This window comes from Vanessa tameamea, chromosome 2 (genome assembly GCF_037043105.1).
Source record: "Vanessa tameamea isolate UH-Manoa-2023 chromosome 2, ilVanTame1 primary haplotype, whole genome shotgun sequence".
Classification (NCBI taxonomy): Eukaryota; Metazoa; Arthropoda; class Insecta; order Lepidoptera; family Nymphalidae; genus Vanessa; species Vanessa tameamea.
The window spans coordinates 1,596,264-1,611,091 of NC_087310.1; the positions used below are offsets into that span (position 1 = coordinate 1,596,264).

A 14,828-nucleotide genomic window follows, 5' to 3' on the forward strand; every position below is an offset into this window, starting at 1 on the left:
GATTCCGGCCTAAACATTTTTCGACTGATAAATTCAATAACTTTTTATCAGCCCGATATTGGTTTAAACCTAAGATCTCAGGATCAGCGGCAATATATTTATCGACTAGAACACCGGGGCAGTTATTATCTAAATACTTCTAACAAATCTCATCATACATTTCGATACGTGTAAAAGAAAATTATATCAAGTGTGCTCATTAAATAGTATCGATAAAAACGACCACATCCTAGTAATATCATTCTATATCATATCGATAGCAATTAAACGCGGACAACACTATTTTGGACACTAAAATGTCAATGTCAAACTACGTGTGGTAAAAATATAACGTAGTGATTGTATATTGTATATTCTAAAGGTATAAATACAAGAAAAACAGGCTGACTCTATCAATTATCGATATACCTAATATTTCGTTTTAATATTAACAAAAAAATAGTTCATCTAAGAGTATATAGTAATTGTATATATGTAACATGTCTAATCAAAACAAGTAAGCTTAAAATTTAATGTTTAATAAGAACTTCTCAATCAAACAATTCAATATATGTACAATTTTGCAGGTATGGGCTTATAGTACGTGATCAAAAATCTAAACTAAATTTCGAAGCTACTCGTAATGTTTTTGGTAGCGATGGAGATTCCGATGATGAGAGAGGAACGAAACCAGTTCTATTGAAGCTAAGTGCTAACATTAACAGACAGGTAGTAAGATTTGAATTAAATAAAATGGGCATATAAGAATACAGGTGATCTTATAGTAAGTGGTCACACAATAACCAAAATATTATACTTGATTATATTGACAAATATTGTTATACCTTTCATTGTACAGTACCACCATAATATATGAGATTCTAAATACCCCTTGTGTTAAATCCATTCAATGAGAATAAGAGATCATGTATTCATTTGTGTAAAATTAATCAATTTTGAGGAGTCAGTTGTAGCTATCTAAATGAATTTGTACTAAGATTTATTATCATCAATAAATTAATAAATAATTTAAATGTGTATGTAAAACTTAACATTGTTAGAACAGAAATCCAAATCGCTTTAAATGTAATTTTATTGCAGTCCAAAGTTGCACAAGAAAAAGCTATAACAGAAGATCCTACAGTTTATCAATATGATGAAATATATGATTCAATGTCTAAAGAAAAACTTACCAAAAAAAAAAAAACACAAGATGAAAAAAAGCCGAGGTACATAGAGAATTTACTTAAGACTGCTAACAAAAGGAAATTAGAAAATGAAAGACGTATAGAACGCCAGGTAACAATTTTTGACCAAATTGCATATGAAATTTAACGAATTAGCCCAATAGTACTTTAAAATGTTTGCATTTGAACAACAACCAATAAATGTAAGTAATGATTATATGTATTTGCAAAAAATTGGTCCACATATACTATTGGTCATTTCATTATTTTATACACCTCTTATTTCTATACCAATATTATAAATGTGAAAGTGTCTGCATCTGTTCACACTTTACACTTAAACCACTGAACCAATTTAGATGAAATTTGGTATGAAGATAATTTGAGTATCGGTGAAGGTTAAATTTTTTTAATTCACCCCTCGTGTTGGTAAAATGAGGGCAGACAGTTTGTGTGTTATAGTTAGATTTAAAAATTTTGTAGGGTTATAGCAGATATATAGCTACAGGTTTAGCCAGAATACTATTAATAGAAACTGCAGGAGAACTAATCTAAATAAGCCAACTTTATTATCTTGCAGTGCATGACATTATGCTTGACACCTACCAAATTTCATACCATACTGATTTGTTAGTGTGCTTAGTTGCCAGCTGTTGGCCTTTTTTTTCAAGCATTCTCAGCTTTGACAAACAAACCCTTTTTACCCATTGGGCTTTGGTAGGGGGTATTACCTGAAATTAGCTTTATTGCATTTACTAATTGGAATTTATAAATTACATTAACAGAATAAATTAAAAATAATGGCTTTCCATGACAGATGTATATGTTTTTTGCTATAATTGTTTTACTCTATAGAGTAATCAAATTGATGAAATATGCTATTAGCATGTTATTATTCTATAGCTCCAGCAATACTTTCTGAGTGTCATACAATTTGAGGAACAATTTTTAAACATAAATATTCCTTTCTTTGATTCAACACTCCATAATTTAGATAATCAAAAATACTAAATAAATGTGTTTTTTTTTGTTATAGATTCAGAAAGAGAGAGAAAAGGAAGGTGATGAATTTGCAGACAAAGAAGTATTTGTTACATCAGCTTATAAGAAGAAGTTGGAAGAATTAAGATTAGAAGAAGAAAAAGAAAAATATGAAGATTTTTTGGAAAGTGTGGGTGATGTTACTAAGCAGGGAGATTTAGGTTAGTATTTAGATATATTTTAATGAGTACTTATTCTTGTAGAAATTAATTAAATAAATATATATTATTGTTTTAGGTGGATTTTATAGACATTTGTATGAGCAAAAATTGGGAAGTACAAAATTAGATGACAGTGAAAATAATACTAAGGGGGATAAAAACGAAATGCAAGAAGCTGTTACTGAGAAAACAGAAAGCAAGACGTCTGAGCCAGTCAGTAAGTTACAACAAGGAAAGCAAAGAAATTACAGAAAAAGGAAAGTTTCAAATGATATAAAATTATCTGAAGGAGAAATTGAAGACTCTGGTGATGAAATAAAGTTCTCAAATTTAGATGATATCAGAACATTTAAGAGATCCAAAGCTATAAACGAGAATATTGATGCAGATTCAGATTTTTCTATTGATGAGTCTAGTGATGAGGAGCCTAGTCATAAAAAAGATGACATTGTTGTGGAGGTCACAAACATTGAGAAACCGAAGACAAAAGAAAATGATTCAAACAGCCCTAAGGTAGAAGTTTTACCTGTTGAAAAGAAAGAATTAGAAAAACCGAAAATTAAAATTGATATCTGGAAGAAAAGAACAGTGGGAGAGGTGTTTGAAGAAGCTCTGAGAAGATATTATGAGAGGAAAGCTTCTAGGGGCATTTAATAGGTAGTTATATATACGAAAATTAAATGTTATTTTAGCATATATTTTAATGAGTTTCATTTTATATTGCTACTGAAAGTACATCCAGTAATAACTTTTACATTTGCATTTTTCACAATTCGGGTATGAAAGAAACATTTGTATTATAGTAAAATTTGTTTAATTTCGAAATAGCAGAATTGTTGCTTTAAAAAATATAAGTCTTCTTTCTTCGTATCATACAACAACGTAATGTGCTTTGCAGTGAACTGAAAACAAAAATTGTTAGTGATTTAAAATTTAGAAATTTTATTAGTATATATAAAATGAATGTTTAAATCTTTGTCAATTATCAATGAATTATTCCAAAGTATTGAATTAATTAGTATAGGTTTCAAAAAGTTACCTATAAATTCCGATACAGGATCATTTTCACCTTCTGCTCTCATAGTTCCTGTTATCTCTTCATTTTCAACCATGGGTAGAACTAATTGGACGAACTCTGGTGTGTAGGGTGGTGCTATTGCATCGAGTACCTTTCAGATGTATATGAATATAAATTTAGTGGGGAACTTCAATACAATATGTATGTTTGTGGCAAATTTTTGAGAGTTACCTTAATTATTGCTCTTATTTACTCTTAAAAAGCTTAGGGTGGTAGAAACAGTGTTATTTGGAGAGGCTATTACTAATATTTAATAATGAGGCTAATATACTATGTTAATAATCAACACTTTTATTTATTTCTGATTAGTCTACAGTTTGACTGGTCATACTTAATTTGGTCAGTAGTATTTAAAGTAAATATATACCTCTGTTATAAAATATCTTATAAGTGAAATGTCTGTGTCTCCACGTTGCCAACAATGCTTGATGTACTGTAGGACCGGCACGACACACCCACGACTCAGTAAGTTAACCATGCGATCTAAAAGCATTTTTTTCAACTCCAACTAAAAATATAAACAAAAATTAGTTGCAATGCATTCTAATTTTAAAACCGAATAATTTCAACATTATATGGTTTCAATATTTATACTATTGAACTCGGTGGTAGGGCTTTGCACAAGACCTCTTGGGTAGGTGTCGCCCACTTATCACATATTTAACTGCCAAACAGCAATACTTAGCATTTTAGTGTTCCGGTTTGTCGGGTGAGGGAGATGGTGTATACCTATATACACTAGGGACATCTTAGTTCCCAAAGAAGGTGTCTCATTGACGAAGTAAGCAATACTAAATATATTAGATATATGTATTTAGTGAATGATATGTCTATGTCTAGGACCAGTTACAATCATGCGATCCATTTGCAAGTCTACGTACTTATTCTAATTAAATTAAAAAAAATAATAATATATAATATTATTCATACCTGAACTAAAATCTCTAATTCGTCTTGTGGAGATTCGAATAGTTGAACTAATAATTTAAGTAGCCTGTGATGAAGCAGTGGGTGGCAAGAGGCAACTTCGTCCAGCAGTGCCAAGTGAACAGGGCAGTGTTCAGTGCATAGTTTGAAATATGACTTTTCTGTCACTACACATTCCACCCACACGAGCACACCCATACCAACTACTGGAAACCTGTAACAAAGTTTATACCACACTAGTTAAACTTATCAGAAGTTCCAAAAAATCGACAGTATAAAAAAATCCATGAAAATGTCAAAATACATCGCTAATGTCAATTATCAAGCGAAGGAGCGTTAGCAAAGAATTTTGATCAATAACTAGGCGGCTCAGATTAGGAAACTATGTATGTTCAAGTGTTTGAAAAATTTCGGTTGATTGAAAGTTTTCAATATAATTAAAATTTCTCCGCTCAAAATCAAAATATACATTATTCAATTAGGCAGTACAATCACTTAAGAATCGTTATTTTGTAAGGTTTATTTTAATAAGCACGTTACAACTCAGGGTTACTAACAAAATCGATCAATAATCTCTAAAATAATGGAATAACAAACCTTACTAACCACAACCAACACACAACAACCTTGACTAATAATCCACACTCCACACCACCAAATAAGTATCAACTTCTTGTGAACATCGACGCGAGTTTGCCGACGCTGCTGCTAGCGAGCGTACCGCGCGTGTCTCAATTCCAGCAGGTCGCATCCCATTAAAAACTCGGGCGGATTATAAATCGAGCTAGTATATATTAAGAACGAAAATCATATATCTTCCAGATGTCACCCTTTAAAACAGCATAGTACATAAAGACTCGAAGTATATAACACACCTTATGCAATGATAGAGGGAAGGCAGCTCCGATATCAGTTCACTAGAGCTGGCCGAGCTGCTACACACAGCATGGATTTTCTCGATAGCTTGCACGGTCGCCTTCAGCTCGTCTTTGACGGGTCGGCCGGGGGTCACGCCCTCGCACACGCTGGCCGCGTACGCCAGTAAGTACATGTATTTTGATTTGTGTTCTGGATTTAGTTTGCTTCCTAATTTAAACAACGAGTCCACGAGAAGTTCTATAAACAATACAAAATTACTTGTTTATTAAAACAAAAAAGTCATTTGGTATAATAAAATACATGTTACATGAATGTGACATGAATTTATAAAATATATTTTTACAATATGTATCAGTATAGCGAACTCAAGTGCACTATTCCTCGTTTGATAGCAATCCAATAAGAACGGAGAGAGATTAACAAAAAAACTCAAGAATTATTTAATGGTTAACCTTACATTTCATGATCTTATAGGTTACTAAGTCAACGAACCAGTTTAAGAATAATGATATCGTCCTGAAGTCAGCCACCTACACAGGACATATTATTATAGTGCACAGGTGCACTCTATCCCTCACTCTACTAATCTGACGGGACGGCAAATCCGACACGATCGGAAAGAACGTATATAAATAAATAACTTACAAATACAAAATCATATACCTAAAAAATGAGGTATCCTTAACAAGTGAACCGGTGGTGGCTCGGGCTGAGTGTAAGCCCGAAACAGCACAGAAATGTCAGCCGGGTTCAAGGCGCCCCGCGACAACATGGCGGCCAACGCCGTGCGCGCGCTGCGCCACGACTCGCCGGGCGTCAGCGCCAGCGTGATCGGAGTTACGTCATGTCCACTTAAACCAAATATACCAATGACACATTAAAAAGTTTAAGTATTTTAAATATAGAAAAAGTACCAATAATCCCTCATAATTTTTTGAAATTAAAGTACAACAGTTTGCTAATTAAAGTAAAAACAATAATTCAAACCGTTTTATATGCATATATATACTGATGGATGGGAGATTCTTTCAAAACTAATTTACTTGCATTTCATCAGTCATAAGTTATGAACGTAGTAGTGATTAAAAGCTAATATGGAACATACGTCTTATATTAAAAACATACATAATATTGTTAAAATAAATAAATTATAATCATGTTAAGTTAAGGTCGCCGACGATTAACTTCTTATCTTTATATCTTTATTTACTAAAGTTAAATACTTCATGTGCTGGATGTGTTCCATTCTCGTGTATATAAAATTATACAGTCTTCTCTAACCTTTCTCAAATTATTAATATTTCAAATCAGACGGTAGGTTCTGGATTTGGCATGTTTCATCAAATGAAACTCTTCAGCTTTATAATATATAACAAATATATTAATTAAATATTCTCTTACCTCTGTTGTGCACATCGAGTTATTTCCTGACTAAGCCTCTTCATAATTGCTCCACCTCTGGGTTCTTGTGACAGTATATGGACTATGACTTGGCTATACACATAAGTATGAGCTCCGTGACATACCATTTTCTATAAAACAATGATTAAACATATTATAAATAGCATACATTTATGTCAAGCAAAAAAAGTTATAACTTATATCTACAATTCATATGTTAAATCAAAATAAACATCTTTTTATGAAGTATTTGAAATTAACTAAATGTACTCATAGGATTTTTATACATACAGCACATTCGGTAACACTATTCTGCCAATCATCTGAGCTTTGTAAAAATCCAACAATTGCTGATTTTAGAACACGAGAAAATACTTCAATTTGTTGAGCTGCAGTTGATATACTTGTGATTTCTCCTTGAAAACCAGCATCAGATATTAACTGAAAATAAATAAATTTATATAAAAATAAGTCTGCATAACCTGTGGTATATTCGATTGTTATATAGCTGGTTATGTATGGATCTTTAGTTAAAGTCTTAAGATATGTAACTAGTAGTAGGGCTTTGAGCAAGCCCGTATTGGTAGGTACCACCTAATCATCAGATATTCTACCGCCAACCGTAATGCTTAGTGTTGTCATTTGGCAGTAGTGACACATTGGTGATGCGAGGAATGTTTAATATTTCTTACAGTAACAATGTCTATAGGCGGTGGGGACCATTAACCATGATGTGGCCTATGTGCTTATTCTATTATATATATATGTAAGTAAAATAAACAGTCTTACAAAAATGGCAACAAATTTGTTAAGGCAAAAATATTTAACACATATTGATACTTATTTAACATATATTTATTAATGTTTGGTGAACTTATAGCCATTTGAAAAATTACAAACAGTTCTGTGAAAATAAATTCACACAATTTACTATAGAATTAAATGATTGGTATCAAATTAAATAACTTACTCACCTTTATGGTAAAATTTAACATAAGGCAGTCAGGGTATTCTTCAGCTAATCTGTAAATTAAGGATCTCCATGTTGGGTGTTCAATCATTTCTGTAAGCCAAGCTGGTGTCTGTAAGGACAAACATTTTTATTAAATATTATATTAGTGATAATTTAAAAAGAAATTAAATTTGTTACTCACTTCACCTTCTTCTGTGAAAATTGTATCTGCTTTTTTAGGATCAAATGTTTTTAAAATCATATCCTTCAAATGATTTTCAACCATGGCCTGAACTTCCGTTACTTTAACTCCTGAAAAAAAAAGTTATTCATGAATATAGAAAAGGATATGTTTTCAAAAAAATGTTATTTAAATTTACGTTAAAGGTTAAAATAAAGAAAAATTGTATGTATAAGTCGTAAACAGTTTTTGTTGCTCATGAAAGTATGTAATTAATATAACTAATAAACTGCACATTTTTGTCCAATTAAAAATAAACTTTTATTTTAAGATATTCAAAATTGCCTACAATTTTCTATAATAATTATGATAGATAGTGATTAGATAGCACTCTTTTATACATCCTGAACGAAAATTAACGAATGCTGCTTGCATTTTTTATGATTTATGTAAATAAAAATGTTTACTGGAAGGTTAATGCGTTTTTAGAATATTAATTTATTTTATTATTTAAGGCTTTATAACATTTAACACACCTCCTAAAATGAGCCATTCAGCAAGCAAATTGGCCATCTGTGCAACAGCATTATAGTTTATTGACAGTTGTTCAATGACTTGTTCTGGGTTGCCTCCAGCTTGAAAGTATCTCTTTAATTGACCAAATATACCAGGTTCCATGATATAGTCAGGAGTTTTGAACTTTTCAAGGCATTCCTGTAGAACTTCTTCTGGATTATCAATAACATCTTCGGTTCCTTCATCCTGTAATGAGAAAATTATAAAAACATATATTTTTGACTTTTTTTACATGCACATGTAAATAATATATTGCAAGTGTAGATTATTTGCACATAATGTCCAGCAGTCTTATTCTCAGGGAGGTGTGACTGCATCTTCTCATTATACTTCAAAGTAACATGTATAAAATTTTTCATTTTAACTCAAACTGTCCAATGAAAGGAGATATGAGTGGGGTGGCCTGTGCTGGATCAGGGTTCCCACAGAATATATTACAAGATTTTGTACTAGTTTGGACCACAACCTAGATGTAATAAGTTTTATTTTAATTGCAACCTTAAAAATAATAAAAAAATACTAAAGTAATATTTTTATACCTAAATTTCTTTGATAACTGGAAGGTTCAGTTGCATCCTCCTCCCGGCATCCATGCATTTAAACGATACTATATGATAAAAAATGCTTTTAACAATCATACACACACTTACTTCATACTGATTAGATCCTTCCCAAACACGTTCCTCTTCATATGGACTAGGCATTATTGATGTTTATGTAAACAGTAATGTAACAGCTTAACTGTTATATGAATAATTATGTGGTTAGTTTATATATTTATCTGGCTATTTAAAGTTATTTTAGATATCATTTTAAGTATAAATATTTTTTCATACTCAAATAGTATTAACCAATAATAATATAGTTAAATCTATTCGTATTATTTTTTTACAATAACGTTTAACAACAAACTGACAATGTTTTATTATATAGTATTAATATTTTTCCATGTCAAGCCTTCACTAAATGTCAAAATGCGTGTTGTCAACTTGTAAATGTCAACTATAATAGACATTATAGAAATCATGGATAGTCTAAATTACTAATATTCTCTTTGGGAATAAGTATGGTAAAACAGAATAATTAAACATCATAAAAATATAAAGTCTTAAATATCATGGACCATTTGTACTGATTTGGTTTTTATTTCATATTGTTTTTAAACCGATTGTTCGTATATTTTGAATAATCTACAATGCAAATGTTTGAGTTAATTCGTCATAATACTGTGGGAAATTACAATAAATTTGGATCAATTGATTAGATTGTAGAGCAATAGATTTCTTTTATGTGTCCGTTACGGTCAAAACGGAGGAACGAGATGAGGCCTTTGTCGTCTCGTTCTCATAGATACAACGATAGGGCGTAGCCCATGGCCGTGGTTCTGCGAGATGGGAACGTAGCGTGTCCTGGTTCAGTTCAGCTCTGCCTTGAGAAGACCCTGGGAACACCAGCGTCCGAGTATATATTTGGTGTATAAAATCAATGTCTATTCCAAATTAACTACTAAAAATTTTATTTATATTCGAGATTATTAAAATTTACATTTTTATTGCTTATTTAATATATAAATTTATACCCGTTATTATTTTGTTAGAAATGAAACTTTTTTTTATTGTTTTTCAGGTCATGTCGCCCATGAGCGACATCAATGCCAGAGTCACAGCCAAGCTTTTCAGAAATCACTTTTTCTAAGCCTCGCATAAAAAGGACATTGTAGCGCTGAGGGAACACCGAGAATAGAAATTTTTGTTTTTGGATAGTAGAATTAGCTACAAATAATGGAGGGTAGTGTAATATAAGTAGAAGTATAATAGATATTATGCCGCTGTTTGCAACTTATAAACGTAGACATAGTAACAAACATGTTTTGCTGAAAAGTTACGGACGACTTTTTTTTTCGATTTATGTATTATTTTAATATACTAAACTGTTAAACTGTATTTTTGGTAAACTTCTGGTTTAGTTCGTACGGATTATATTTGTTTGTTTTTTGTGTTATATAAGATAATCTATTATACACACGGGATTTACAAATCGACTAAATTATACACATTTTGTATCCAATTATACAATCTCGCTCTTGAAGTGGTAGCAAGCAACATCCGCATCACGTTACATAAAATTTCATGGGACATGTTGCGGGACAAAATGACACTATTTTATATTACGCGATATATATATATATATATATACACTATTATATATATATACACGAGCGGCCCAAAAGACAGCCCTACTAAAAGAAAACAAGAAATCGTAAGGTCTCTCTATTACTGGTTGTCCCTCGTATGTAAGGCCCTTTAGATGGTGTCCCTCGAAGGACAGGAGGAACGTAATTAAGGAGTTTTAAATAAAAGTTAACCATTACTATTACTACTCATTAAAAATATCACGGACTAATAAAAAAGAAAAAGGAATTGATAATCTCCTCTGCTCCTGAAGTCGGGTAATTTAAAGTATTTTATTGACTATTAATCAATTTATTCAAATAAACAGAATACATAACAATTTCAAAAATTAAATATAATAAAATTGCTTAAATTATTTAACAATATGAATCAACTTCACAAATAAAATATAAAGAATTTAATAACAGCATTATATAACAAAAGTTTATGCGCTATATCTTGTTCGTATCGTAGTAAATTATGCAGCTAAAATGCGAATATTTATAAATGTACCTACATATTTGTACATGCATTTATTTCTGATGGTAAATTTGTATTAATTACGTAATGATGGATTTGTAATTAATTCTATTTAATCATTTGTAAATTATTTACAGTGGGTACTTTTTGCTACGTGCCAAAAGTACCATAAGAGGCAATTTGCATTTAAAGTTTTTGAAACTTAATATGTAATTACATTCTATATTGCTAATAGACAAGTCAGTGATTTGGAATATGTAATTAAATTTATGTAACAATTTAAAAATCGTCTTCTATGCTAAGCACATTTTAATATAAATTTATTGAATACTTTATTACTTATTTATGTAAAATTTATTGTACGAGTTTTATCTATAGGTCTTATTTCTTTGTCTTAATTTGTAAGGAACCAGAGAAAAAGTTTAGGTCGTTTGTAAAATTAAGTAATTAGGTAATAACAATTAATAATGAAGAAGCATTAATTGCCTTTTCTTCTATTGAATGTAATAAATAAGCCATAAAAATTGCTTTAAAGTGTAGCAGAGGTGACTATTTAGATAACTAAAACTTAAGACATTGTTGTAAAATTTAAGGAACATTTTCTGTAAAAAATATTCTCATTATCAATTATTTCAATACAAAAAAGGCTTTTCTTACTTTGAATTCTAATCAAGCTTGTAAAACCAATTCCTCTTTTTCTTAGAGGTAGATAAATGTGATTCTTTTTCTAATAGTTCTATCTAAATATATTAGGTTGTTTTTGTTAAAATTCTTGATCACAAAAATAATTGTGTAGATAGGAGTACAGACTACTTTATTTATAGATTCGAAGAATAATGCTTACTGTGGTCATACTACTCGTATTTAAATTTATTTCTTAGTTGAAAAATATTAAATATAGACTCAACTGGTTCATTTACAAATTGCATCTAAAATTGAATTTAAATATTTAAAATTGAAACATTAGATAATTTGTTTAAATTTAAATTGTCTGAAGGTATGTGGTTCTAATAATAAAGTAGGTATAATATTGGACCACTGAGTAAGAAGTTACGGTTGACTCTACATCATCTATAATAGGAGTTTTCCTTCGGTTCGCACACCTTACATCATTGACATTTACCACAATTACAATTAATAGGCAGAACTAGGTCCCATTGTATCTGTTTTTCGCTGAAGTAGGCAAAAGCCTTAAAATTTAAAATATTTTTACCAGAGTAAAACTGGCTGCGTGTGTTGCTATTAAACGCTTTTAAATACTTATACATATTTATACAATACTTACAATTACTATTATTTTGAATGTTAGGCAAATGTTTACCCTGCATTTTAAGAAATGTATCCAAAACTTTTGAAAATTGGTTCAAGGTTAGGATTTTTAAAGGAGAACTTTTAAGCTAGTATGTAATAAATCTGCATCATGTCTATCGTAAATTGTTTTAATTTTTTTACGTTTCCTTTGCATTAGTCGCGTCTTATATACACACAAGAAGGCCTGCGTGGTATACACGTAGCAATACGGAAAGCGAATAATGCAAATATAGTAGCCATAAGATTCAATTCCATGTCATTTTTAAATTATATGGTTGGTAACATTGGTCCCAAAATAAAAGAAGTTAAGTTTGACTATCGTCATCAAAAACACAAATCGAACTCAGAAATTTGGTGTTTTCCGTGAACAGTGTAATTATATAATCATACACAATATTAGAATTTGGAACAAATCAATCATGAAAAACAAAATACTATGACATGAAAAAATCATCTCAAAATCAAAAATAATGGTAGAATTTATTTATTAATAGACTGTTAGAAAAATATTAGGAATATATTTCTAATGTAAACGACCATGATAATTAAGAATTTCTTCTCATTTTCATTTCTCCTTATTGTTAATCTCCTTATTTAAATGAATGATGCAGTTTTATTGCAAAGAGAAGTGTTTAAGTATCAAATTTCTACATGATTTCAAATAAATATCCTTTTAGAGCGACGTCTGTTAACATCAACTTTTTTTGAAAAATATGTTAAAATCACATACTCATGTAAAAACTAAACGTGCAAGACGGAGCAAATTTAAGAAAGCTAGATGTTACGTTAAAAGCAATTCCAGATTTACTATTTCTACTTATTAGTGCCGTTATAACTAATAACTCGAGAAGCGTATCACAGTTCAGTTGTTAACATGAATGTATTAAGTTATCGAGCTAAATAAAAAGTAAAGGTTGTAATGATTTTAATAATTTCCTTTCCAGTTTTTCTTATTTTATGATGAAAATGAAAATTTTTTATAATTACTCCCGTTTCTTAGCGATTAATAACGTTATAATCGCTTAAGAATTACGTACTGAGTATAAAGTTGCAAATTAATTTTAAATATAAATTCTGTATTTTTGCAGTTATTTTTTACATAAAAGTTTTATATCTTTTTTTAATCTTAGCAATGTTAGGTATATCGTCATTTATTATTTGAAGTTCGGTTACGACAAGCGTACTTTCAACAAACTAAATCGTTTCATTCAGATATAGTATTATCGCGTTATTTTATATTTACATCTTAGATTTATGTAAAGTTAAAAGCCTCCGTCTACAGGTATTGTAAGCTATTTATAAGCAATAGGATAATTTAAGCGTATTTACTATTTTAAACTTTTTTATATCGAGTCTTTGGTCTTTATACAATACCTTAAACGAGTGGAATCAATTACTTAAATTAACCACATTATATATGTAAATCGTTGTAAAGTTCATTACAGTCGCACTGCACCAGACTCATGCCCTCATATGTAAAGGTAGGCTTACTAGCTTCATTAAAAAATCGTGACAGGAATAAACACTGTGCGAATAATTTAACACAGAGCACACACAATCGGTTCGATTTCGAACAGGCCGTGGTTGACGCTTGCCTCATACATCAGGCCGCAGGAGGTGAAGATCGACAGCCACATCTCGAATCTGGGCCCGAATAATGCGCGGATTGTGTTCTGGCTGAACTGCGTCGCCCAGTAAAGCTGCGTCTTCGGCGAGTGAATCGCCGGAACCGTAACCGCGCTCGTCCACCGCCTCCCCTTCGCACCACGATTGCGACGCTGAGCTCCCCGAGCCGCCCGCATCCACCTCTGTCTCTACTTCTACCGAACAGCTTGCACATACCTCTGCAATGTTACGACTTGGCATCAAATTTAATTTAATTGTTGTACAAAAACTATATACTAAACATATTAGATGAAACATTTTCTTTTATGTCTAATGGTAATATTTATGTACGTAATTGTATTTATGTAAGGAATTTAATGTATACGTTCGAATATGATTTATCATTTGAGAATGTTTTTTTTCTATCCTTTTATTGCTGTATTTGAAATTTTGCATTGACGGGCTTGGTTTACTCTCATTGCTTAATAAAAGCTCCGCGAATCAGCGGTCACCAAGTAGAAATAGTTTCTACAATCATAACATTTTATTGCACATGCAATTTATCTTTGTGACCTTCTATTTGGAATCTACTGAACAGTAATTGAAATTTTATATTATATATAAGTCTAGTTCGGATTAGAAATGAATAAGTTCAATACCATTTTAAACAGTCGTCACATTATTTTTCAATAAAACATAAAACTTATTTTTATATAAGTAACACAATCACTACTTTTAACAAGATTACATAACATGCTAAAATAAAAAAAAAGACGTCTTCATAGAGGTAAAGAAATGAAACTAAACAAAATTGCAAAGTACCACAGTTCAGTATTTACTGGTACGTACTACAAACTAACACCAATTTAAATCATGGAAATTAATTTTATGACGTTTTA

The 14,828-nt window shown here is 30.7% G+C and overlaps 3 protein-coding genes across 9 annotated transcripts in view; 1 reads left to right on the top strand and 2 right to left on the bottom strand.

The window, feature by feature from the left end:
* The first annotated feature begins 297 nt into the window (after window positions 1–297).
* Window positions 298–3,066, top strand: LOC113398271 (nuclear speckle splicing regulatory protein 1). The gene is made up of 5 exons (XM_026636924.2): window positions 298–496; window positions 567–708; window positions 1,081–1,278; window positions 2,203–2,368; window positions 2,445–3,066. Exons 1-5 carry the CDS (start codon window positions 480–482, stop codon window positions 3,020–3,022), a joined length of 1,101 nt encoding a protein of 366 aa, XP_026492709.2. The 5' UTR covers window positions 298–479; the 3' UTR covers window positions 3,023–3,066.
* Window positions 3,067–3,160: 94 nt separating this feature from the next.
* Window positions 3,161–9,264, bottom strand: LOC113398270 (negative elongation factor D). The gene is made up of 12 exons (XM_026636923.2): window positions 9,013–9,264; window positions 8,323–8,548; window positions 7,808–7,917; window positions 7,628–7,735; window positions 6,945–7,094; window positions 6,654–6,784; window positions 5,916–6,103; window positions 5,249–5,489; window positions 4,377–4,587; window positions 3,814–3,954; window positions 3,408–3,537; window positions 3,161–3,270 (listed from the first exon to the last, which is right to left on the bottom strand). Exons 1-12 carry the CDS (start codon window positions 9,064–9,066, stop codon window positions 3,239–3,241), a joined length of 1,722 nt encoding a protein of 573 aa, XP_026492708.1. The 5' UTR covers window positions 9,067–9,264; the 3' UTR covers window positions 3,161–3,238.
* A 4,016-nt stretch (window positions 9,265–13,280) lies between these two features.
* The window catches only part of LOC113398219 (potassium voltage-gated channel subfamily KQT member 1), a 47,505-nt gene continuing 45,957 nt past the window's right edge, over window positions 13,281–14,828 (bottom strand). For 5 of the 7 annotated variants that reach the window (XM_026636845.2, XM_026636847.2, XM_026636849.2 and 2 more), the window contains one exon: window positions 13,281–14,168. In XM_026636845.2, coding sequence (XP_026492630.1) covers window positions 13,921–14,168 — 248 coding nt within the window. In that variant the 3' untranslated portion in view covers window positions 13,281–13,920. The remainder of the gene's footprint in view (window positions 14,169–14,828) is intronic. The other 2 variants (XM_026636851.2, XR_010310003.1) reach the window with 2 other exon arrangements.